Here is a 27583-nt window from a genome sequence, read left to right as displayed (position 1 = left end):
CCTCAAAAAATTCAACAAATCACCTTGGTTCACCTCTACATGTTAGAATCAAATAGTCTATGCACCTCTTATAAAATACTACATTATTTTTATAAAAGGAAGTTGGATACACAAACTTTTCAAACTGTCCAATGTAAAGCACAGCATAAGTGGGGGGAAAGGCAGCCCCCATTGCTGTACCTTTCAGCTGCAAAAAATACTTTCCTTCAAACATAAAATAGTTGTGGGTCAGACAAACTCTAATAAACCAACTAAAAATGATGTACAAGGACCTTCCATCATAGTTTCCAGGCCCCATCTGTGTTTGATATTAGTGCACAAGGAATTCACATCTATAGACTCCCAGTAGTAGTTACTCTGCCATTCAATATTTTTAACTTCATTTAACAACTGCTGTGTATTACAAATATGAGCAGAAACCTTACATAAATATTTCTTAAAATGAAAGTCAAGAAATGTTCCCACATTACTCAGGTATGACCAAACTCCTGAGATTATAGGCCTACCAGTTTTTTTTTTTCTACATTTTTGTGGATTTTTGGTAATGCATAAATTATAGGGGCTCACCACTTTACCAAATAATTTAACAATTTTTTCCAAAAAAACCCAAACGTTCACCACTTTCCAACATTTCAAATAATTTAGCATTATACTCATCCACATGGTTCCTAGGCAAACATATGTATTCACCTACAACTCTTAACAAATCCTATACCATTTCACAGTATTTGCCCTTCTTTAAAATAACCCAATTGCCACCTTTATCAGCACATTTAAAAATATATTCAATTTTAACTTGTTTTAAAGATTGCAACGCTAACCACTCTTTCTTCGTTAAATTATATTCTTTCTCAGAGTGTAAGAAATTTTCAAATTCATGTGCAATTTCCTTGTACAACAGTTTTTCAAACAACATAAGAGCAGGCACATTCAAAGGGGGAGAATTTACTCATTACTGAAATCACCGGTAATTCCAGTTTACCATAACCAGTAGTGAATCCCACCCATCATTAACATTGCCCTCAGATAAATCAACAAGGTCAAGGTCTGTTTCATATAAAGAAATGTCCACTAACTCATCTTCTTCATTATCCAAAACAGTCTCAGTATCAGAACATTTGCATGTTTTCCTATAAAAATAGACATAACATTTTCCTGTAAAACTTTTTTAAATCAAAGAAAAGGTCGGCTAAAGAGGGAATATGAGTAGGTACAAACTTTCTTCCCTTATTTAATACCGACCTCATTTCACTAGTAAGAGTTAAATCTGATAAATTAACCACTCATAGTTCGTTCTGGTTATACTCACAAGGATTAATGTCAACAGGCAACAAGACCACACTGATGCGTTCATTTCTAGCGATTCCTTCCCTTTCTTCCCTTTCCCCGGTTACTTTGTTGAAAGGGCCGACCATTACCGGATTCGGTTATTTGCTTAGCACCATCCACATCTGCAGCTGGTAGATCTTCAAACGAGACATTCTTCTTGGAGTTCTAGCAATAATACCCATATCTGACAAACTAGCATCACCTCTCGAGACTCTAACTGGTACAAAACCCTAGCATACTGATGCTCAGCTGAAATTAATCTGAATATTCTCACAGACTGAAACACTCTGGTTCTTGAACAGGATAATGCAAAGGTAAGGTGGATAAGACTGAGGGATTTGAGGTGGGTGTCTCAGTGGCATATGTCAGTACTGGTACGACAAAGGCTACTTCCAACAGTGACTGTACAGATTCCAATGGGATGAGAAATACCTTTTCAAAGTTCACCCTCCCCCATGCCAGTTCTGAAAACCCCCACAACATAAGATCTTTACCTACATTAAACAAGACAAATTCTTCCCGGGAGATGCTGCAGGTAAGGAAGGCTGTTAACCACATTGCCTGCAACAGCTTCAGCCTCAACTCAGGTTCATACTTCCTGTGGACCTCTGCAATGTCTGAAGAAATATTTCCTCTAAAACTGCCCTATACTATATCATATCCACACTATGCACACTATCTCCTGCTTCTTGCCTTGCCCACTACAGAGCCATTCCCCCACTTTTGGTGCATTATTACTTTAGTGTTAAATTCCTGGTTACTGCTAACATTTCCCCATTCAGCAAGACCAACATCAAAAGTAGCAATTTCAGATGGACAGATTGTTATAACCAAGATGCAAATTATGTACAGGGGAAAAAGTATGGTATGAGTAAAAGGAAAATGGCTTTCCCCTTCTCTGCATAAGCACAGACAGCTATGCTATGAATGTGAAAAAACAATCAAAGAGGGAAATACTGTACTATTAGGAGTTATAACAAAACTCCCTTAATAGAGAATTTTAATTCACATTTATCACATAAAAGTAAATTATGAGAACACACTGTAAGAAACAAAACTGGCCAAAAAAGCTATGATTATTGCATTTTAATTTAATTCCAGCATAGTACAGCTTGACTGCCCTTCACCCCACTCTAGCTACTCCTCTGGTGGGTTACATCTTTTATTACCTGTAGTGATGTCCACTATTTCCTCACTCTGCTAACACCACTACCATAACCAGCTGATCTGCAGTTTTAGTTTACATGGTACATGTTTTAGTATCTGTTACATTCAGAGTAAGAACTCTCCAGTTCTGTTTTCTTCCACTCTGCAATCTACCATAGAAAGATCCTCAAACTACATAAGAAAAGCAAAATACAATGGTCTGCATTTTGTAAAGGGATTCTGAAATTACTTTAGAAAACCATAAAGTAATGTTATGTATTTATTAATAGAAACCCTGCCCAGCTCAATGCCCTTCATCTTAGTTGGCCATTTAAAAGACCTTGTGCAAGATGTTCTTTCATGCTGGAAATAGCCTCACCATTACACTGCCCATAAAATAGTTTCATAGCTTTAACTAAAAACATAGAGGCCGAAGTCCAATCAGAATGCAGATTGCAAATCTGTTGAATACACCAATGTTTCCATCCATATACTTAATAAATAACTGAATTGCTCCATAGTTACTCAGTTTAATTTTCAGTAATAGCATATTCTACAGTTTCACCAATTATTGAGTAATAAACTTGGCTCTTACTATAGTTTTACATTTATCAAATGTAAATGCTACTTGTCCTTGCCTTGAATTAAGTGTGGACCGTAGACAATCTACATTTTAAATTATGCTTAATTTCTCAAGGAAAATATTAAAATTTAAGCACAGTCACCCTCAAATCCTTCTATAGCTCATTGAGCTTGGTTTGAGATATTGTAACCTAATTTCATAAGAAAATTCATGGCTTTCCTTTCCTACAAGACCTAGTACCTTCTATTCACTATCTATGCATTGGTCTTAAAAATAAAATTACTAGAGATTTTAATGCCTAGATCCTTATGTTATGTTATTCAGTTTAAAATTACCTGAAGTACTACTACATCCTGGATGAAACACCCTCCCCATCAAAAACACTTATCAGCATTAGCTTTTAAGATTTTATTTTCCAACCATACAGATATATCCTCTATGAATCCAAAAATAAACACTAATAAAATGAAAAGATGCCCTCATCAGGGCACCAAAATAGTTCTCAAATATAACTTGGTCTAAGAAGACACAACTCTGCACCAAGCCAAAAAAACAAAGATGGAAAAGGCACAGCAATATAATTAAATGTAACCTTTAATAAACAAAATAAAAACCACAAGCGCTTTTATCCTTATTATACAGGACTTCCTCAGAAGTAAGAAATAACCATCCAACCAAATTTAAATAGCCCATTAAGGGAATCACATGACAACTGCGTGACAAAATTTTAAAGTGATAAACCACTTCTTGATGTAAACTAAGCCCAACGTCAGTAATATATATAAATACATATAAAAATATATAAACTTTACAGGGAGAATAAAAGAGTGGACAAACAACCAATGGCAAAGGCGGAATCAGTTGCCCCCCCCTCAAGCAGGAACCATTGGTTCAACAGGAATGGGACACACCCACAGCAGCAGAACAAACGCAGGTGTAGATAGTACAGGACTTTTCGGCAGATATCGTGTTGAAAATGGACTTTGCATCTAGTACAGACATATGTAATGTTTTAACTAATGCAAGTGGGGATTTCAGGGTTTACAACTACACTGATGTGGAGATCACTTGTGAGACTATTGATTTATTATCAAAGGGTATGACATGTGCCTCCTAATAAAGCTAACATTGCTTACCTGTTAATGGATGTTAAATATGCAAGGAAACAATTTTACATCATTATTCAATGATACATTGCCCACAGATGAACCTTTTGGAGCTTCTAGTACCTTTAATCCACCCCTTCACCCCATTTTACAAATATATGAAAAGCTGTGAAGACTTTGTTACACAATATGGGCCACAACCCTACTAACAGAAAGGTCTCTAATTAAAACCAGGAATGCATGGATCATGCTATCCCAAACAAAATCAAGACCCAATCATCCAAAGGCAGGCGTCCAGTCTGGTGGAACCCAGCCATAAATAAACTGTACAACAGGAGGAGGAAGCTACATGATAGAGCAAAATCCCTAAAAGGGAAGGCATCTCTGATCAGTACTAGCAAAAAATTACGATCCCTCATAAAATCCTCCAAGGCCAGTTTCGAGAGAAAAATTGCACAGGACACTAAAGACAATCATAAGGCTTTTTTCAGTTATGTTAGGAACCTGGGATGCAACTCCCAGACTTGTTCTGAGTTGATTCTAAACGACAATTAGCAAAAAAAAAAAAAAAACTGGAACACACACCAGCATCCACTGTTGAAATGTCTTTTAATTCTGGTACCTCGGCCTTCGCCTTCTCATGGAATACATTTTCTACATCAACAACACCCCTTTTATAACACATCCATGTCATGTGCATACATAATTGATTCAACAAGACTAATTAAACCATATACCAAATTACTTTAAGCACAAATTTTCAATGCAACTTATATTTTTACTATAAAATTGCAAACTGCAATCATTCCTTCTTAAAATAAGCAAAAAAGTATATCAATTATTTTTTTTATATAAAATACTTTTTCATTAACGTTTTTCTTCCATGTCATGTGAAAATTTTGAAACATCATTCAATTCACATTGTGCACATTAAACACCCCTTAACACATGTATAAATGTGAACTGGAATACAAAATTCAAATATACATAATACTTACTACATCTCTAAATTCAAACCATTTGGGAAAAGCGTTTTATAATTTAAAATAAATCTAGACTCCATTTCCAATAATTTATTATGAAAAACTGCTACATCACCTGTGCTCTTAGGCTTCCCCAAAACACAAAAATTAAACCCTTCAGGAACCCCCTTATGTTCTTCACAAAAATGTTTGGCCACTGGACTATCCAACCTTTTGTGCCTGATGTCCCCTAAATGTTCCATTATTCTTAGCTTAACTTTTCTGCTTGTTTGACCAATATACCATTTTGGTTTGTTACATCCACATCCAATAATATAAACTACCCCTGTGGAATTGCAATCGAAACCTTCCAAAGCCCTATATAGAACATTATTGATTTTTGTACCATCTAAACTTCTAACTTTGGAACACACTTTGCATCTCCCACATCTAAAGGTGCCTTTTCTAGTATTATCTTGATTTATTTTTCTTGTATTTAATATTTCTTTTAAATTGGGATATCTACCATATGACAAAGTCACATTGGTTGGGAATAATTTCCCCACCTTCTCATCCCCGGCGACAATGGGCCATAAATTCAAAACTGTTTCTCTCATCTTACTTGAAAATTGTGAATATCTGGTGACAAAAAATATTTTATCTTTTTGACTTTCCTCTATATGATTTTCCGGCTGCATGGTTGCATGCTCCCATAAATTTTTTCGACGTACCCTCCTACCATTCACTAAGCCCACTTCCTGCTCCACCTTGATCCTGGCTGACTTAATGTTGGCCTTAGAATAACCACTGCTAATGAGTTTCTTCTCAATTTTATCAAACTCAATATTAATTCTTTCACACTCAGATGTGTTATTCCCTATACGTTTGAATTCACCTGCTGGAAGGGACTCTATAAGATGCTTACTATGCATACTGGACGCATGTAAAAAATTGTCAGCTGCTGTAACCTTATAAAAGGGCTTATGCTGTACTATATTCCTTGAATCTGTGTACAATTCTACATCCAAATACTGAATTTTCCTTCCGCCAACCTCATGACTTTCTCATATGGTAGATATCCCAATTTAAAAGAAATATTAAATACAAGAAAAATAAATCAAGATAATACTAGAAAAGGCACCTTTAGATGTGGGAGATGCAAAGTGTGTTCCAAAGTTAGAAGTTTAGATGGTACAAAAATCAATAATGTTTTATATAGGGCTTTGGAAGGTTTCGATTGCAATTCCATGGGGGTAGTTTATATTATTGGATGTGGATGTAACAAACCAAAATGGTATATTGGTCAAACAAGCAGAAAAGTTAAGCTAAGAATAATGGAACATTTAGGGGACATCAGGCACAAAAGGTTGGATAGTCCAGTGGCCAAACATTTTTGTGAAGAACATAAGGGGGTTCCTGAAGGGTTTAATTTTTGTGTTTTGGGGAAGCCTAAGAGCACAGGTGATGTAGCAGTTTTTCATAATAAATTATTGGAAATGGAGTCTAGATTTATTTTAAATTATTTTCCCAAATGGTTTGAATTTAGAGATGTAGTAAGTATTATGTATATTTGAATTTTGTATTCCAGTTCACATTTATACATGTGTTAAGGGGTGTTTAATGTGCACAATGTGAATTGAATGAGGTTTCAAAATTTTCACATGACATGGAAGAAAAACGTTAATGAAAAAGTATTTTATATAAAAAAATAATTGATATACTTTTTTGCTTATTTTAAGAAGGAATGATTGCAGTTTGCAATTTTATAGTAAAAATATAAGTTGCATTGAAAATTTGTGATTAAAGTAATTTGGTATATGGTTTAATTAGTCTTGTTGAATCAATTATGTATGCAAATGACATGGATGTGTTATAAAAGGGGTGTTGTTGATGTAGAAAATGTATTCCATGAGAAGGCGAAGGCCGAGGTACCAGAATTAAAAGACATTTCAACAGTGGATGCTGGTGTGTGTTCCAGTTTTTTTGCTAACTGTCGGATGCTAGAGTTTATTTTTTGATTCTAAACGACAAAAAATACACTGAACCCACAGACATCGCCAATATCCTGGCAGACAGGTTCAGTGCAAACTTCTCCACCCCCTTCCCCCAAAAGAGCAAGTATCTATCCAGGCAGAGTGCAGCCTCCCAAACATCTCTGATGCTCAGGTGAAGGCCGCCCTCCACAAAGCAAAAAACACTGCTTCCATGGGACCAGATGGCATCCCGGGTTGCATCCTACATGAACTCCAAGAAGAACTAATCCCTCAAGTAAAACTGCTGTACAATCTCAGCCTCACTACAGGATATGTGCCCAAAGAATGGCATACAGCAACAGTGGTCCCACTCCACAAAGGTGGCACCTCTACGGACCCTGGAAACTATCGCCCCATAAGCCTGACTAGCCTAGTCTGCAAGGCTATGGAGAGGATCACCATGGAACTCAAAGACATTGGGGACCTACACATACTAAATCCTACCCAATTTGGCTTCGTCAAGGGCAGATCCTGCCTTTTGAACCTGGTCGACTTCTTCGAAACAGTCACCAAGGCCATAGATGAAGGGAAGGTAGTCCACACAGTCTATCTGGACCTCGCAAAGGCATTTGACAATACCCCACTCAGGCATCATAGATAAGCTATCCAGCCTAAATATAAACCCCTATGTCACAAGATGGGTCGCAAACTGGCTCAAAGACAGAACCCACAGAGTCACAGTTGCTGGAGCCATGTCAGACTCGAAACCGGTCACAAGTGGCGTCCCACAAGGTTCTGTCCTGGTACCTCTCTTGTTCGGTATTTACTTTTCTGAGGTACAGGCCAACGTGGGAGGACTATGGCTCACCAAGTTCGCAGATGACTGCAAACTGGGTGCCATAATGGACTCTCCAGCTGACACAAACATCCTTCAAAAAGGTCTCACAGAGACGGATAACTGGTGCCAGAGCCATGGTCTAAAGCTAAATGCCAAAAAGTGTATAGCCATACCCTTTGGCAAAAACAATGTGCCCACAAATTACCACATAGGTGGTAACCCATTAAGTACAAAGAAAGTAATTAGGGATCTGGGGACCCAAGTTGATAGCAATCTCTCCTTTGATAACCACATTGCCAAAGTGGTTAGAAAGACCTTCTACATAGCCCACCTCATCATGAAAGGATTCACATCTAGATCAAGAGAGGTAATCGTGCCCCTTTATTCATCCCTCATCAGGCCCATCATAGAATACAATGCCCCTTTGGGATGTACCTTACCTGACACCTGCAGCAATTAGAAAGACCCCAAAAGTACCTCACCAAGAGGATCAAGGGATTCGAACAGATGCCGTATGCTGCTCGGTTAAAAAAACTCCAGCTCTACTCAGTTGCATACCGCCTACTTCGAGGCGATCTATGCCTGACATATAAAGCTATGTCCAACCCAGAATTAATGGACATGCTCCACCTCAGTAAATCTAAATCCCTTAGAGCCACGTGCTCGCGGGACTTGAACCTCAGCACAGAAATAAATAGAACATGCTGGAGGGACAGATTCATAACCCAGAGGCTCCCTTCGCTCTGGAATAGAATTCCAATTAATGTTAGGCAGAGCACCTCACTGACTCTCTTCACGAAGAATCTTGATGAGTGGATGGGGGATCATAGGTTTGTCCCGGGGATTACTTCTGTGTCACTATTAGACAGAGGCACAGTAAACTAAACTTTAAAAAGGTCACAGTATACTCAAATCAAGGGGTGGCATAAGCCAAACACAATCGGGTTAGGCTTATAAATGCCCCAGGGCAGATAGCCTAGTATGAACCTATGAAAACATTGATCAATCAGGGCCTAAGGGTTACGACGCCTGATAAGGGTGGGGGGTTATTTTAATGGATCACAATGACTATATAAAGAGGATTCTAAGTATTTTGGTTAAGTATACTTATTGGTTGGTAAGTGTTAAAGAATTGAATCTTGCATATAAAAAACTCAGGGAGCAGATTAATATGTTTATTGAAGGCAGAATATCTACAGAAGACTAACTATTTGAGCTTGTCATCACCCATCATACTGACATTACTTGGAATCCCCAAAATACATAAACGCATCTGCGACCCACCCATGAGACCAACTGTTGATGGGAGAGGATCCATAGCTAATTTGTTTGTCTCTTTCGGCTTTTCCCGGTTAGGGGTCGCCACAGCGGAACTCCGGTCCGCTAAAGATTGGTAGTGGATTTTTACGTACCGGGTTACCAGCCCTGATGCACAACCTTCAACGAAGGCATGCCCCATTCACGTATGCCTCCACACAGAAGACGCATCCATAGCTAGTACTTGTGCAAAATATTTAGACATTAACCTGAAAGGGCTTCTATTTGATGAAGAACAAGCTTGTAAGGATTTATGGAGTTTTTTTTTGAGAAAATGAACACTAATGCGTTTCACGAAAAAGATTTGCTTTTTACAATACATATTAAGGACCTCTACACCGTAATTCCACATGATGTGGGGATGCACTGGTTCACTGAGGTACTGAAGGATAAAAACACCCCTCAAGAAAAATATAATAACTATAAGGAAATGACTCAAATTATCTTGAAAAAGAACTTTTAAGGTAATTATTACATTCAGCTAACGGGAGTCGCAATGGGATCTAACTTTGGCTCACTTTTTGCCAATTTGGTTATGATTTATTGGGAAAAGCATTTTATTATGAGTAGCCCTTACAATGAAGTACTTAGATTTTATACAAGGTATTTGGATGCCATAATTTTAATTTGAAAGAATTCTAGTAACCACTTAATGGAATTTATTAATGTTATTAATAATAGTATTTTCTTGTGTTTATTTATGACTATAATGATACGGCTATATATACCACTTCTGGATGTATATTCGGAGAAAGATATGAACACCAAGGCATATGTGGCAAATATTTATAGGAAGCTCACTTATTCTAATACAATGCTTTATTTTTCCAGTGCACACCCTCCATTTAAAAAAAAAAGAGCCATAGTTAAGGGACAGTTCGTCAGGGCTGCCTGAATGGAATGTCATACAATCAAGGGTATGTTTTTGCAAAGGGGTTATCCTAAAGTTTTAGTTGTTTGTCTTTCGGCTTTTCCCGGTAAGGGGTCGCCACAGTGGAACTCCAGTCTGCTAGTGATTGGCAGAAGATTTTTATGAAACTCCAAGGTGCCAGCTCGACGCCCAACCTTCAACGAAGGCACGCCCATTTATGCACGCATGTCTTTCGAACGCTACCCAACCATGGGGAGGACATGCAGACTCCACACAGAAGGCACTCCTTAGCCAAGCCAAGAATCGAACGGGAGAACCTCTTGCTGTGAGGTAACAACGCTACCGCCGTACCTTAAAGGGCTAAAAAAAGAAGTTATTTCCAAAAGGCAGACTCTTCACTTTAATCCAGTCTTATCAGATGGGTACCATAAGATGAACAGATTACAGGTAAATACAATCGTACAAAGTAATGTTTATGGGTGTTCCATTTGCACTAGTTATAACAATGACAGTGATCTGATAGGATGGATCATGGAGAAAAGATGGGTAGTATTTAAGGATGATGCTGATACTAGTTCTAAGTCTGGAGAGGGTCCATTTATAGTATACTGAAGGGGTAGATGTTTAAAGAATTTATTTGAAACATCTAAACCCAATACTGTCAGTATAAAGGGTATGAGTAAATGTGGTTTCTGCCATTATTGTAAATATATTTTGGTTGGTGTTGAAATAATGCTTAACAGAAGGTCGATTAGGATGAAATATAATTACAACTGTGTTTCAAAAAATGTGGTTTATTTTAGCATTATGCCAGGGATGCAAGGCATATTATATTGGAAAACTGAACGTGCTCTCAAAAATATTTATGAGCATTTATATGACAAGGAATAATAAGCATACCAATACATTGGCAAAACATATTATGGCTAACCCTGAGCATTATTTTAAGTTTTGTATACTTGAACAGATTACACCTAACATTAGGGATGATTGTTGCCCTCTCCATTTGGAAGAAAGGGAACTTTACCCACAACTTTTCCTTAATGCCTTCAGTGGTCCGGGGCCGAATGATCATTGCTCTATAGCATGCTTATAAAAACTAAAGGCTCTTGAAAGAGATTTTTAATGTTATATTTGTTTATATATATATATATATATATATATATATATATATATATATATATATATATATAAATAATGTCCAACCCCAGAACTGATGGACATGCTCCACCTAAAAAAAAAATCCTGGAGAGCCACACGCTCTACAGATATAAACCTCACCACAACGATAAACAGGACATGCTGGAGGGATAGATTCCTATCCCAGAGACTCCCCCATGCTTTGGAACAGGATTCAAATATACATCAGGCAGAGCCCCTCGCTAGCACTCTTCAAGAGAAACCTTGACGGGTGGATGGGAAACAGAAAATTTACTCCGGGGATCACTGCAGTGGCTCTGCTGGACAGTGGAGCAGGGGAACTAATGGCTCTGCTGGAGAGAGGCACAGGGAGCTAATCTAAGGGGGTGGCAAAAGCCATCACATTCTGGTTAGGCTTATAAATGCCCTTGGGCAGATAGCCTAGTATTTACTATGAACCTATAGATATATATATATATATATATATATTTTTATACATGTACTTATATATATTTTTATTATTGACATTGGGCTTAGTTTTCATGAAGAAGTGGTTTATCACTTATGTAATGGCACATAGTTGTCATGTGATTTCCTTGGTGGGCTACTTAAATTTGGTTGGATGTTTTTTCTTTCTTCTGAGGAAGTCCTGTATAATAAGGATGAATTCGCTTAAGTGTTTTTTTTTTTTTATTTTAGTTGTTTATTAAGTGTACATTGAATTATATTACTGCGCCTGTTCCATCTTCATTTTCTTGGCTTAGTGCAGAGTTGTGTCTTCCTTGGTTTTGGGCATTTGCCTAGGGTTTCATTTTGGTTTCATAACTTGGTCTACGTAAACTCCTAGGTCCTTAACATATGAAACAATACTTTGTTTATTTGGTCCATCTCACTTGCACAGTCCAAAAGGCTAACTACAAGCTTGGAGCCTTAAAGAAAATCAGACAGTGCCTGTTTTCAGTCACCAGATTTGTGAGAGTGAATTCACTTTGTATCTCTCTAGTACTTCAAGGTGGATTTGTCCTAACTACTCTTTGAAGACCTCCAAAATCACTATCCCACATCAAACAGGTAACCTAAAGGGTATCATCACTCTAACAAACTTTCATGATTGGAGTGACCTGACTCACGGTCATTTATAGATTATACACATCTCATCAGGGCATAAATATCTATTCTATAAATACTATAAGCATTCTGCAGGGCACATCATTCCCTTTCCACCCTCTAACACTCAGATCAAACACAAAGTTCATTCTACAAATGATAATGTCACACAAACTCGGTACAGAAAAGTCTTCAGCACAACTCTGGAGCTCACTGCCAAGCAAAATGTAATGTACAAGCCATTGTGTACATTTCAAAATTCATCTCAAGTCATATTACTTGGATGAGTAGCTGTAGATCGTCTTCCAGACTGCTGTTCCCACCTCCCAGGAACAGAGAAACTTCTGATTTGTAAACTAAACTCTTGGGCTGATGCTGCTCATGAGTGAAATTATTTTCCTATGGCATATATCAAATAACTAAATATGCAATGTAGATAAAAATTATTGAATCTACATTTGATTGGCTATACAGTCATGGGACAATCATGTTATTCTATTCACAGCACCTTCCTTTTCTGGCTTACCAGTATGTTTTTAATTTCATTTTATTTGCCTAATGTATGATTACTTGGTTAGAATGTGTTGGGCAAAATGCTGCAGACTAGAAATTAACTCAGACTTTATTGCTTATGAGATGCATGACTGGCTACAGTTCACATCATCACCTCACTACTTTCAGATGCTACTGCACTGGTATTAGCCAGAATCCCCCTCTCTCTCTCTCCTTATTTGCCTTGTGACACACTTCCTCACTAGTTTATCAGCTCTTGGTTATGCACTTCCAACTGTATTAATAGCAGTACTGCTGCTGTATTCTGCACGTATTTTTGGGTTTGCTAAACATTTCTGTCTACTTTAATTCTTTCTGGTATGGAATAACAGTGAAGAGTAGCACTCTGATATACCATTCTGCATTTGCATGAACCTCTGGACTGCTATGATTTTGGCCATCAGATTTAGCCATGCTCTATGTAGATTTATGATGCTCCTCATAAAGTCAGACCTGTTTATGGAAAAATACTTATTAAATTCAAAAACTAAGCCTGTACAATAATTGAATGTCACCAACCATATAGGGTCTAGTATATAAAAACTTTATATTGTGAAAAATAAGAATTATCTCCTCTTTCTGATCTTCTCTAAGATTTTAAAAGCCACAGTTATAACTTTTAATGCCAAGAGATTGAGAGGTGTGACTGCCACATAACACACCTGTAAGACTATATAAATATCCTATTAAAATATGACTTACATCCTCCAATATATCTGTTTTTATCTGTTGCCCAAGATTGTTATAATTTATTATCTGTTTAATTCCATTATGTACACAAAATTTTAATTTTATTTCATTCTGTGCTTGCTTTTTAATGGCTGCCAGCAGATAAGTTGATGGTATGGTTTTATCAGTTTTAGAGTTAGTCCCTTCTGTTTGCAGTTCTTTTTTTCATCTTATTGCTTCAGGTTGGAAAACCTGACACTTAGGAATTTCACTACTGAACTGTTCTAGAAGCACTGGACCTCAGAGACTGCAACATAGATGTAGTGAAGCAACATTTGAACAATCATAAGTACATTAACTGTGTACAGACTTGGATGCTTGTGCTACATTTTGCTCAGTGTTCAAATGACCTCATTATTTCCAAATGTTTATTTATTTATTTATTTAACATTTGTTAACTGGGAAAGTCAGACTTGGAACAAAGCCAATTTTCAGCGGAGGCCCGGGGAGAAAGGCTCCAGATGCATGTCTTTGTAATGTGGGAGGAAACCAGAGCAGCCGGAGGAAACCCACATGAACGCAGGGAGGACATGCAGACTCTACACAGAAGACACCCCAGCCAAGAATCGAACCAGAAAACCTCTTGCTGTGAGGCGACAACGCTACCACTGCACCACTGCTCCGTCCATGCGACGTGTATTGCTGAGCTTTCATTTTATCAGTGATGAAATGACAGAAGCTTGTCTGTAATTCAATTGCCTGATAATGTATTATTTTTAAATCATTTTATGTTTTAGTCATGCATTTCCACCAACAGATATTCTTGACCAGCAGACTGCATATAACACTCTATTTTATCTGTCATGCACATACAGGTTTATTCTTAGAGTACATTTGAGTAGAGTTGTTCAATGATTAGGATTAACCACTATAGCAATAAACTTGGGCTTTTCAGAGGCAAACAAACAAAACTGAGTTGCTCAGGCACTGTTTGCAAATGTACACAAAGCAAATTGAACCGTAGTCTAGATGGTGAAGCTCATTAGCATCTCACACCATTTACTGTCCGTGCTTAATCATGCTTACCCTCAACTCAATTTGTTAACATAAAAGTACAGTTTTGTACCTACCATAAATGTAGATGTCCGATAGATATGCAACTGCAGTCCTGACATATGGGTTGTCCTGCCTCAGGCAGCCCTTCAGTCGGACGGATTCCAAAGTCTGGGTCCGGCGTCGGCTGATGTCGCCTCTTCCCCGACGTCAGAGCAGCTGGGGTATAAAAGCATCAGCCGACGCCATCTTCTTCAGTGTTTCTTGCCCCAGATGCCAGGTGCCCTCCAAGGAAGGCTAAATTTAGAGAATGGATAAAAATTCCAGACATGCACAACAGTAATAAACAGATACACCATAACAGATATCCCCAGCTAATTTGAAAAAGGGGGGAGTGGACCCAAAAAAGAGAATTACAGAGGGGTAGGAGGGAGGGAAAACCTGACTGCAGTTGCATATCTATCGGACATCTACATTTATGGTAGGTACAAAACTGTACTATGTCCTTCAAGAATGCAACTGCAGTCCTGACATATGGGTTGAATACCATAGCCAAGCTGGGGGTAGTAGGATCTAAGATAAGGATGGTGTAGCTAAAATGCCCTGCAGGACTGCAGAAGCAAAGCCTGCTCGGGATCTGGAATATAAAGGCAGGTTGTAATGTTTGGAAAATGTATGCATGGAGCTCCATGTAGCAGCTTTTAGAATGTCCTTTGTGGCCACCCCTCTTAGAAAGGCTGTGGAGGTGGCTGTAGCTCTGGTGGAGTGTGGCCTGATATTGGCTGGCACACCTTTTCCATGGAAAGAGTAGCAGAATCCGATGCAGTTTCCAATCCATTTTGAAATTGTTTGTTTGGAAATTGCCTTTCCTTGTACTCCAGCAGCGTAAGCTACAAATAGTTGGTCAGACTTTCTGTTGGCCTTTGTTCTGTCCAAGTAGTAGCGCAATTGCCTGTGTATGTCCAAAGTGTGCAGAAGCTTTTCTCCTTTATTTTGAGGATTGGGAAAGAAAGTAGGCAGGTGAATTGCTTGATTTAGAGAAACCCTGGATATCACTTTTGGCATGAATGAAGGATTGGTTCTTAAAGAGCCTCTGTCCTGATGGAAAATGAGAAATGGAGGTACTGCCATGAGGGCCTGTATCTCCGAGACTCTTCTTGCTGAAGTAATTGCCAACAGGAAAACTGTTTTCCAGGAGAGGAATTGCAATTCTGATGATGCAGCTGGCTCAAAAGGAGGAAGAGTTAATTTTTCCAAGATGAAGTTGAGGTCCCATGCAGGCACTGGTGGTTTTCCTGGAGGTTTAATATTCTTTATCCCTCTTAGAAACTGTCTTAGCAAAGGATGTGAAAACACAGGTGGATCACAGTTGTATTTTGCTGAAATTGCTGAAGCGTGTATTTTTATGGAAGAATATGAAAGGCCATTGTGAAGCATTTCTGCCAAGTATTCTAGTATCTGTGGGATGCTCATTACTGATGCATCCTGACCCTTGTTGGCATTCCAGATGTTGAATCTCTTCCATTTGGCTGAATAAGTTTTTCTGGTGGAAGGCCTGCGTGCTTCCAGTAAGATCTCTTGAACTTTTTTGGAGAGAAAGATATGGGGAGAAGTCATGGAACCCTCCAAGCTGTCAGTTGCAAAGTTTGCAGGTTGGGATGAACAGTCCTGTGATTGTGCTGAGTTATAAGCAGAGGCCATTGAGGCAGGAGCCACGGCTTGGTGCGAGTTATGCTCCTTAGTAATGGATACCAGTGCTGTCTTGGCCAGTCTGGAGCTATCAAAATGCCTTTTGGTTGTTCTGCTTTGATCTTCAGTAACACCTTGGTCATTAATGGTAGAGGTGGAAATGCATAGATTGTTAGAGAATTCCAGCTGAAGGAGAGAGCATCCATTCTCCAGGCTTGAGGATGGTGTGTCCTTGAGCAGAACTTCTTCAGATGATGATTGGGGTGTGAGGCAAAGAGATCTATGTCCGGCCTTCCCCATGCATGAGTTATTTGTGAAAAAATGTCTGGATGCAACATCCATTCGTGCGGGTCCATAATGTTTCTGCTTAGACTGTCCGCCAGAACATTGTCCTTGCCTGGGACAAACTGGGATTGCAACTGTATGTTCAGTTTCAGGGACTTTTCCCAAAGAGTCATTGTTAGTGTGCAGAGGGGGTAAGAATGGGTGCCTCCCTGTTTGTTTATGTACCACATAACAGTGGTGTTGTCTGTCTTTATTAGCAGATGACCTTGCTGAAGAAATTTTCCGAAGGCCTCGATTGCATGAATCACTGCCAACATCTCTTTTTGATTGATGTGCAGATGCAATTCTCGGGGTGCCCATTGCCCTTGAATGCATCTGCCCTCCATGTGTGCCCCCCATCCATGGTCTGAGGCGTCTGTTGCAATGGTTTGGCTTGCTTGAGGTTTGTTGAAAGACATGCCTTTGTTTAGCTGGCTTGCTTGTGCCCACCACAAAAACTCCTTTTGTACACATGGAATGAGTGGAATAACTGCTTCTAAGTTGTGGCTGTGTTGAGACCATAAACTTTTTAGGTACCATTGTAGTTTTCTCATGTGTAGTCTTGCCAGTGGAATCAGAAGAATGCAAGATGCCATGAAACCCAGGGCCTGCAGGATTTTCCTTGCAGTCATCTGGGTGTGCTTTGCTAGGCTTTTGAAGTAATCTGGTAATTGTTCTTGTTTTTCTTCTGTGAGGAAAGCCATTTGTGAGTTTGTGTCCAGTTTGGCTCCTAGAAAAATTATTTGTTGGGATGGCAGTAGTCTTGATTTTTGAATGTTGACTGTGTATCCCAAAGCCCGAAGTTTCTTATCAAGGCTTGCTTGCTGTCCGCTTGTATAATGCAGTCGTCCAGGTAAGGGTATATTTGTATCCCCTGAAGTCTGCAATGTGCAATTACTGATGCCAGGCATTTCGTGAATACTCTGGGCGCAGTAGATAAGCCGAAAGGCAATGCTGAGAATTGATAGTGCTCTGACCCTGCAAGAAATCTGAGGTATCTTCTGCAACTGTGTCTGATTGGGACATGCAGGTATGCCTCCTTGAGGTCCAGAGTAACCAACCAAGACCCCTTGCCCAGCATGGGAAGAAGTTGCTGTAATGTCAGCATTTTGAATTTTGGCACAATGAGAAAAGTGTTTAGAGCGGACAAGTGCAGTATAGGTCTCCATTGCTTTTCTTTTCTTGGAACAAGGAACAGTCTTGAGTAGAATCCCTGGCCTTGTTCCTGAGGAGGAACCTTTTCTATTGCTTTGATTTGTAGCAGCTTTGAAACTTGTGTGAGTGCCTCTGCCCTTTGATTTTGTGGCAGGTTTGGCATGCCTTGTCTTGTTGGTAAGGTATGGAAGTGGAACCTGTAACCTTTGTCTATTATGTCCAAAATCCATTTGTCCTTTGTAAAAACGTGCCAATTTTTTGAAAATAAAGATAATTTTCTGCCTAAAGGTGCTTCTCTTTGAGCCTTGGTCGGCGGTGTCAAAGTCAAGTCATTGTGATTGTCCCTGTGGAGCAGTAGAAGTCCCTGCGCCACTTCTCTGATTAGTTGGTTGCCATTGACGGCCCCTGTAGGAGCCTCGGTATTGCCCTCTACCTCGAGCACGCCTGTTTTTTCCCCTTTGGAACTTGTCAGTGTCTGGAAAGGACAAATTCTTCGAAGGCCAATTCCTACTGAACCTTGGTGGCTGAACCTGGAGGAAATCTTTGACTGTTTGTACTGATTTAGCCTTTTCCTCAATTGATTTCAACACACCATGTGCATTAGCACCAAATAGCTTGTCTTTTTCCAGAGGTGCATCTAGAAGCTTTACTTTAACATGATCTGGCAATGTCTGTTCTTTCAACCAAGCATGTCTACGTATGACGGCCCCTGTCATAGCTGCCCTACATGAAGCTTCCAATGCATCATAACCACACTGAAGAAAATGATTGCTAACCTGCTGAGTATTATGAACCAAATCCTGCAAGGCCTTTCTATCTAAAGGCTCAGGAAAGGCTAACTTTCTGCAAATCATCCATCAAGAAATCCTGATACTGAAACATATGAAATAGACAGTTAAATGCCCTCACGGCAAAGGTGGATGAGGTATAAACTTTTTTACCCTACCTCTCCAGGGACCTAGATTCCCTGTCTGTGGGCAAAGGATTTTTGGCCGTGGAAGTGGCCACTCCTTTGGGCCCCTGAGAAATTGTTTCTAGATCAACAGAGTGGGCCTTAAAGAGATGTTTATGAGTTTCAGGAACCCTGTAATATCTGTCTGGCTTGACAGGAGCAGGGGGGAGAGAATCAGAAGTACTGGAGTCTGAGAACACATCATCCAATACATCTAACACTGGGGGTATAGCTAAAGGCCTGTGCTGGGGTAACTTACGGAAAGCCCGAAACCTTTTCCTGGAGTCGGAGAAATCCTGGCCCTGCCAGTGAAAATGCTCTCTCATGGAGTGGAGAATTTCCCCAAAAGAAATATCCTCAGGAGGAGAGGCAGAGGGAATGGATTCATCAGCATCAGAATCCTCGTAGGCCGGGAAGGATTCTTCCTGGGAATCTGAAAAGCCTGACTCACCAGAGGCTTCATCTGAGGAAAGGGTATCTGCCTGCTCAACCCTAGGCCTTTTGTCTGAAGGCGGCTGAGAACCTCTGTCTGGATGAGCCTGAGAGCCCCTGATTAAAGAAATTAGATCTGCAGCTAAAGTCATGATCTGTTTATCAGAAGTGAGACCCTGTGAAAAAGATTTAGGAGGGTGAGACTTAGCCTGGCTGGCAGCCTTAGCACGTGTGTAGGCCTTGATGGACATAGACACAGGAGGCCTAGCTGCCCCACGTGCTGGAGTAACTTTGTCCACCGGTATGGTGTCAGGCAAATCTTGGGCTTCGGTTTCAGGAGGAAAATCGACAACCGGCACCAGGGTAGCCTCCGGGACCGAAGTGTGCGGTAAAGTGGTGTCGTCGGCCTGGAGCGGTTGAATTACCGCCTCCGAAGAGACCGATGCACTCGCGGTAGGCTTTAGCGTGGTGTCGGTGGAAGTCACGGGCCGCGAATGTCGGTCCCGGTCCTTCCGTTTTTTAGAAATATGTGCTGTCGGTAGTTCCGACGGCATGATATAGGAGTAATTTTCCCCAAAAAAGTCTTCAGCAAATTCTGCCCGGCGCCTAAGTGTGCGCTTATTGAAGCAAGCACAGGCAGCACAGGCCGAGACGTCGTGGTCTGGGCCGAGGCAGGGAAGGCAGTAAGAATGGAAGTCCTTATGAGGTATTTGTTTACCACAAGACAAGCAATTATTAACTTTTGCAGTTTTATCTGACATCGGCTGAGGCAAGAAAAGGTTCCCCAACGGGGTACTTAGCTTTTTGATGACTTCGGATCTGAAAACACAGGAGCTGGCCAACCGGCACTTGCGAACTACTACTGCTTCGAGCACCGCGCGGCAAGAAAGACTGAAGAAGATGGTGTCGGCTGATGCTTTTATACCCCAGCCGCTCTGACGTCGGGGAAGAGGCGACATCAGCCGATGCCGGACCCAGACTTTGGAATCCGGCCGACCGAAGGGCTGCCTGAGGCAGGACAACCCATATGTCAGGACTGCAGTTGCATTCTTGAAGGACATCATATCAATTGATATGACCTATGTAACACGTTGCTACGGTGTTACTCTGTATGAATATTTCTCTTTGGGTCAAGTAGGCTACAGCTCTATTAGTATGCCTGACCCAGTTTGCATCTACATGCCTTTACCTATAAACTGTACTTACTCTGTAGAATGAAGCTGTGAAAATAGGTGATGGCTACCAGCCTAGCCAGATAGAAGTTTGTAAATAATTCTGTCATGTGTAAATATTAATGTAAGCCACAGGCTTGTTCTCTTAAATGTGAAGACTGCATTGGATATTGAACTGCAAAAATGTAACAACAGTGCACTCTGCTGTAAGAAAGCCAAGTCAAGCATTTTATGACAGTCTTTGATGTCAAAATTAGGAGCCGATACGTCTGGATGAAGGAATTCTGCCTATTGTCTTAAGACCAGAGTTAAAGACTAGAATTTGCATGTATAAATGTCGTCTATTGCTCTGGTTTCTGACCAGGTGTAAAGAATGTAAATGTAGTTTCTGTCAGCCTGGGAATACCAGAGAAGTGTGAAGAATGATGTAATGTGAAGCAGCTCTGTGTTATCAGTTTAAAGACAGAGATTCAGACAGCTCCGAGCATTTTGTCTTGAGAACATCCAACATCACCAGCACTGCTTTGCTCTATATGCAAGTTATTTAGAACTGTGTTTTCTCTTAGATATAGTTAGGAAATGGGAAGATTAGACTAGCTTGTTTTCTGCGATGTCAGAACTTTTGCTACTGTATTATTTTAAGTATTTCTCTGTGACCTCTGAACTCTTGACTAGAACTGTGTAGTAAGAAGTATTGTCTTGTGTTTTTATTATTTATTATTAAATATTTGTAAACCTTTCAACTGTGGCTGTTTTGTGCAGAGATAATGTAAACTCTAAGAGTACATTGCATGTATATAGTGATACTATAGCAAGTCACTCCAAATAACTCTTGACTGTTTGGTTGCACTTACCATTTGGATAATAATAATGCACAGTGATAATTGAACACCCTTTAGTAAGGGCCTTTCTAGTAGCTGATATATATTAGTGGGTGGTGGCAGCTGGTAAAACCTTTTAGACTAGGCAGAAAGGAGGCACAGCTGGAGAACCTGTGCCAGCCTTCCCCAGGAGTGTCTGTGGGGATGTATAAACTCTTATCTCAAAGTGCGAGTGTGCCAGCTACTTGGGCAGGGACACGAAGCACTGGCTGGACAGAGAGGGTACTGGAGGTTTTAGCTTGCCCACTAGCTGAGATCTGGACCCTATAGCTATGCCAGTGGGGGAGTCTTACTGGGGACCTGGAGGGAAAGGGAGAAACCAGCTTCAGTCTGACTGTGATCTCTGTGTGCTCTTAAGGGAAATTGTACTTTACTGTGTGTGTATTTATTATCCGTTCCCTATATGGACGCCCCTCACTGGTGTTAGTGGTGAGGACTGAGGCTCCTTGATTGCTGGGCCAGTGCACGAGCGTCACAGAAGCAAACAGCATTTAGTTGTGAATGTAAAAAAACTCGGTTAAAGCTCCCAGTGTTGTGCTCTACTGTAGAGCAACTACAACCATAATGGATCCAATGTATTCATTACTGTATACATGAATCCTTTTTATATGGCCTGGCAAGAGTAATTGTGATTACTGGGTTTTTCCTACAAAAGGGCAACAGACTCAGATGACTATGGTTAACAAATAAATAAAATTTCATCTAGGTGTCTCATTGTCATATTTGGTACCTTCAGCTGTTGGCTATGCTCGTAACCTCCACTGCTATGTCCTATCAATGTTCTCTCCTAACATTTTATACACCTACTCTTTCCTATCCTCTCACCTCGCATCTCACCTTCCACTCTTTCACAATAGCTCCATCTCTGTTTTCCACACTATTTCAAATCCAGCTATTCCCTCTGCCTACTCACACACCAAACATCAAACTAGTCTATTATTACAGAATTAACTATATCTCTTCTCTCAAGCTACTCCTTTTGAAACTGTTTATCAGGTGATGTTCATCCTAATCCTGGACCTATTTTCTACACATCTCCTCCAGCTTTCCCCTTTATCCACCCAAATATACACCCCTATAAATGGTTCTCAAACTACAACTTTGGCTCACACTATCCATAGTATCTATGAACATCCAAAGCATCATGAACAAAAATCTCCCCTGTCCATACTTGGATATCTCAATACTCCCCAGACATTCTATGTCTCTCTGAAAATTGGCTAAAGCCTCAGATTTCCAACAATGAAATCCACCACCAAGTTATAATATCATCCGACAAGATCAGACCAAAAAGAAAGGCAGAAGTGTTGACAATGTTTTCCATTCAGCTCTCCCTCCAACCTCTTTCGGTCTCAACTTCTGAGTTTCTCCTTGCAGAAATTCTCATAGCCAACTGTCACTTAAGTTTCTTACCTAATTATGGAAGGCATATACATAAAAAGAAGTACTCTTGTAGTACTAAGTCAGTAAGTTACCTTGCCCTATGTGATTCATGTCCAAGCTTTTACATTGGGAAGACTATTAATGCCCTTAGGACTTGGGTATATCAACATTTCTATATCATCAAAAAACAAGATCCCAAAAATGCTTTGGCTGCATAGTTTTTTATTTACCATCTTAGAGCATGTAGTAATGGGTGACAGGGGAGGTCCTTTAAATGACTTTTTAGAACTGCAAGAATTGAGATGGCAGTTCAGAACTAATGTCACTGAACAACCAGGACTTAACAGTAATATTTCCATAAGCCCTTTTCATAGGCTTAGGGCAGAGGGATATATATAGAACTATCTGACTTTATAACAGTAATGGCTTCAGATAGTTTCTTTATATATATATTTTGTTTTCTAATATTATGATGTATTTTTTTAAGGTTTGCATATTTTGCACAAAAAGTTGTTTTTATATGCGTTTTAAAAGTTCTGAATGTTGATTTGTTTTTGCCTGGAAGGGGATGCATATGTATTACCATGAATTTGTACTGTTCTGTTTCTAGTGGTTTATACCTTTTAGGTAATTGCCAATTAACATTAATGAATTTTAGGCAGGTATTTTAAGCTGGGTCAATACACACACACACACACACACACACACACACACATATATATATATATATATATACACACACACACATGTATATGTGTATATATATATATATATATATATATATATGTGGTTACTGGATGGGTTTGTTATTCTAATGAAGTTTTTTATTTAAAAAACAAAAGCGCTCAATAAACACTTTTGGTGGATCCTGGTGTACTACTTCTCTTTGTTTTTTTGAGTCTTATAATTGGTTCTTCCTCTATAATCTCCCACCAGATGATGAACATCTTTCTTAACACACTTGACTCCCTAGCTCCCTTACAGAAAGTAAGAGTCAAAACACACACACTGCCCACTGGCTAACACGAGCCACAGGAATCCTCATGAATCAGCGTGATTGTGCTTTGAAAAAATGGAATAAGTCCAAACTCCCACTGATCTCCAAAAATACAGGGCGTTATGTAACATATGCAAAAGAAATATCATCTCAGACAAACGTATTTCAACAATCCACTCAACAACCCCCATTCCAATCTGCAAAAATTCTGGCAAAATGTAAATAAGTTGCTATATCCCAGGTCTTCAGCACCTCCTAACTCCTGCCCTAATAGTTCAGCTTCTGAAACTGCTACAGTCTTAAATTCCTTCATTAACTCTATCCATAATCTTTAAAAAAAAAAAACAATATAGCAACACCCTCACCCCCCCTACCACTATCCATTCCTCTAATTTTACACAGACCTGTCCCCACAACTTACATCAAGTCCCTTCTCTCCAAACTTAAAATTTCTTCACCATCAGCAGATAACCTACCTTCCCACTTCCTGCAAATTGCTGCTAATTCCATTGCTCTCCCCATCTCCATTTTGATTAACAGATCCATTAGGGAAAATATGGTCTCAGACATATGGAAAAAAAATTCTTTATCATTCCTTTACATAAAGGTGGAAGCAAATAGACCCTTACAATTTTAGACCCATTGCTATACTACCTCTATCAAAAATAGTAGAAAAGTGCATTCACCAACAACTCCTTGATTATCTTGTTAAAGAAAACTTTCTAAACCCCACACAGCATGGCTTTTGCCCTAAACACAGCACTACTACTGCCCTGACCATCCTTTACTAACACAATAGCCATATCTTGTAAATATAACTTGCATGTCTCCTGCTTATTTCTCGATTTATCCAAAGCCCTTGACAAGGTCTTTCATAGTATACTCCTAGCTATGCTAGCATCTCCCAGCCTCTCTAACTCTACTCTTCTCCTGGTTCTTTAGCTATCTTACTAATGGACACCAAGCTGTGAAATGGCAATCTAACCTCTCCTCCTTTCTACCTGTTCATACTGGGGTACCTCAAGGCTCCATCCTTGGACCCCTACTATTTAACATCTTCATCAGTGATCTTTACTTTGCTTGTCCACACTCAGCTGTTATTCAATATGCTGCTGATTTCACAATCATCTCCTGCTCTGAAGATATCACTCACCTCCATATCCTTACCCAAGTATCTCTTCACTCTATTGAAAACTAGCTGAACTCTAACCAACTTATACTTAAACCCCAAGAAAACAAAACGTTTATTCCTTCCAAAAAACATGCAACATCACAAAGACACCTTCTCTGTCTCTTCCTTAAATAATACAATCATCATCATACTGAAACCCACACTAAACTGTTAGGTGTCATAATTGACCACCACCTTAATTTTGATCTACATATTCTGCAAAGCGTAACACACCAAAAATTAGGCCTCCTATATAGACAAAAAACATTCCTCACTAATTCTTCTAGACTCTCCCTAGCATAAGCACTCCTACTACCAACTCTAGTCTATGCTGCCCCCTTATACACATTCCTCCAAACTAATCTCATGACTAAATTAGAACATACATATAACAAAGTTGCCAGATTCGCTGCTAACTTGAATGTCGCACTCATCACTGTATAGGCCTAAAAAACCTGCACTGGCTTGAATTTCAGCATTTACTACTACTCCCCCAATTGACCCTATTTCATTCAGTCTTACAGACACCATCATCCTGTCCTTTGCTCTCCGCTCTTGTCCAGCCACACATCCCAAACTGTGCAGTTAGTAGTTCACTTCAGCACCAGTTACAAGTCAATGCAATACTAATATTGGTAAACTTCTTTATAGTCATACTGTAACCTCAGCCTGGAATAAGTTACCTCTATATGTCAGGACTATTACTAATCCCAATGGCTTTAAATCTGCCCTAAGAGACGGCTTGTATTCATCCTGGACCTGCCATTGTAATGACCCAACATAACTGCAATGCTGGCTCCTACTTAGCTACCCACTAGGATATCCTTCTTCACTAACTGACTGTCTCAAGCAAAAGCTATTCCTCCTCATGTTTTCACCACTTTCTCCCCTCTTCTGCCTTTCTTGCATGTTACACTCTTTAAAACTATTCCTACTTTATTATATAGAAATGGGATGATAACTTGTTACTCTCTTCATTGTATTATTGGGTCCCAGGTTTTCTATTTTTTATTCTCCTTGATAATCATTTGTATAATTCGTTTTTGTAACTTGAACTACTTCATATATTGAACTTCCTTCATCTTTTGTACCTTGATACTGTTGATACTGTGGTTTTAAATTGTATCTGCTTTGGAGCTTTTCTCCTCGGGTCTCTACTGAAAATGGACTTCTGCTCAGACGGGCTAACCAGGTTAACAAAGGTCAATAAATAAAATAACTGCATGAACCACAAATGTATCCCAACAAATAAGAAAATGAATTAGACTTGAGCAAAACATAAGTTGGTCAGTTTGCAGAAACCTGTACTAGGCACTGGTCAAGTTTTGTCTCATGAAATGTAAGAAAGAACGGGAAGGCACATGCAGGTGTTGTCCCATAAAATATAAATGAGTGACTGAGGAACAGGCCTGAGCAGAAAACTGCTGAAAGTGTCTTGAAAGCTTGTAGCAGGATATCTACCATAGATCTGTAGCAGGGGCATTTGAATATCTGAATGTATGAGTGCTAATACCTGTATTGAATCTAAATTATATTTCCTGTTAATCTTTAAATATACAAGTTTTTATTATGGTATCTCAGTATTATAAGCTGGTATTACAGTCATTCACGTTATTTTGCTTTATAACTTTTCAACACAACAAACATTTTACTCTACAGTGCAGGGTTTATTTAACAATGATTCTATTTATCAAACTAACATATCCAGTAAATACACATCAAAACTGCCTGTAATGGATATGTTTGTCCAGAACAGGAAAAAAGTATTTTTTAATAAATTTCACCACTAAGCTCAATGTTAAAAAAAATTCAACTTTCCTTAAGTTTTCACTCTTTATCCTTGTGATAATGTACAGGCCTTACAACCATATTACGAAAAAGGAAGGAAGAAGGAAAAGAAAAAGCATAGCATATAAAATTAACTAGATTGAAAACTGCACTCCTGGAACTCCCAAAAATAGACTAAATATGCTGGACTACATATTATTTGCAAAACCATCAAAAAATTCCAAAATAATTTTACACAAACTGTGAAATCACACTCAAATTGGTACTTAAGATCCATTCCAAATTCTTATAGTCTATAGGATTTAAGTTGCATAACAATATCTGCTTAATCAAAACAAGGAGCAGCATAAATAAAACATTGTTTTTAACTCCCCTGTTTTACCTTAAAGATCTGAGGCATAGCCATATAGAAATGTCTCTGCTGCTCAGTGTTAAAGTTCTGCAGTTGAGCTGCGTATTCATTCTTGCTCTCATCAGCCATGTGCGTACGCAAATGCAACTGCTGTTTAGCCTAAAAAACAAAACAGAAAATCTGTGTATCAAACATGTGCTGTTACTGCCAAGGAATGTACTAAGTAAAGCAAATACTGTACAGTAACCCAGTAAAAATAAAAAGCACATTTATTTTTGCCTGCTCATCGTTATTTAACATTCTTAAATAGGAAGTTATGCATTATGATTTTAATTTTTTCTAATAAAATGTTTCAAAATCAGGAAAACGTGTACATATTTTCTAAAGTTACTGCACATAACACAATCACTGTACTGACCCGGATTCTGTTAGATTTAAAATGCATTATTGTAATAAAAACAACAGATTCTGAATCTGAATATGTTCCATAACTTTATCACTGTAACTGGTATTTCAAGATTTTACTCATTTACCCAATCTCACCCCCCCCCCTCACCACGAGGGAAAACTGTACAATAATAAAACAGGTGCAATTTGGGGCCTACCTGAATTTGCAACACATTTTATCCTAGCAACTGCAT

General features: G+C 39.2%; 1 protein-coding gene across 1 annotated transcript in view; it reads right to left on the bottom strand.

Moving 5' to 3' along the window:
- The window catches only part of FNBP1L (formin binding protein 1 like), an 879562-nt gene that overhangs the window by 552588 nt on the left and 299391 nt on the right, over window positions 1-27583 (bottom strand). The window contains exon 3 of the mRNA XM_044086824.1: window positions 26973-27101. Coding sequence (XP_043942759.1) covers window positions 26973-27101 — 129 coding nt within the window. The remainder of the gene's footprint in view (window positions 1-26972; window positions 27102-27583) is intronic.

This window comes from Protopterus annectens, chromosome 10.part0, assembly GCF_019279795.1.
Source record: "Protopterus annectens isolate FY-2018-M chromosome 10.part0, PAN1.0, whole genome shotgun sequence".
NCBI classification, from domain to species: Eukaryota; Metazoa; Chordata; order Ceratodontiformes; family Protopteridae; genus Protopterus; species Protopterus annectens.
The sequence above is the reverse complement of the archived record's forward strand: the minus strand, read 5'-3'. Positions and strand labels throughout refer to the sequence as shown.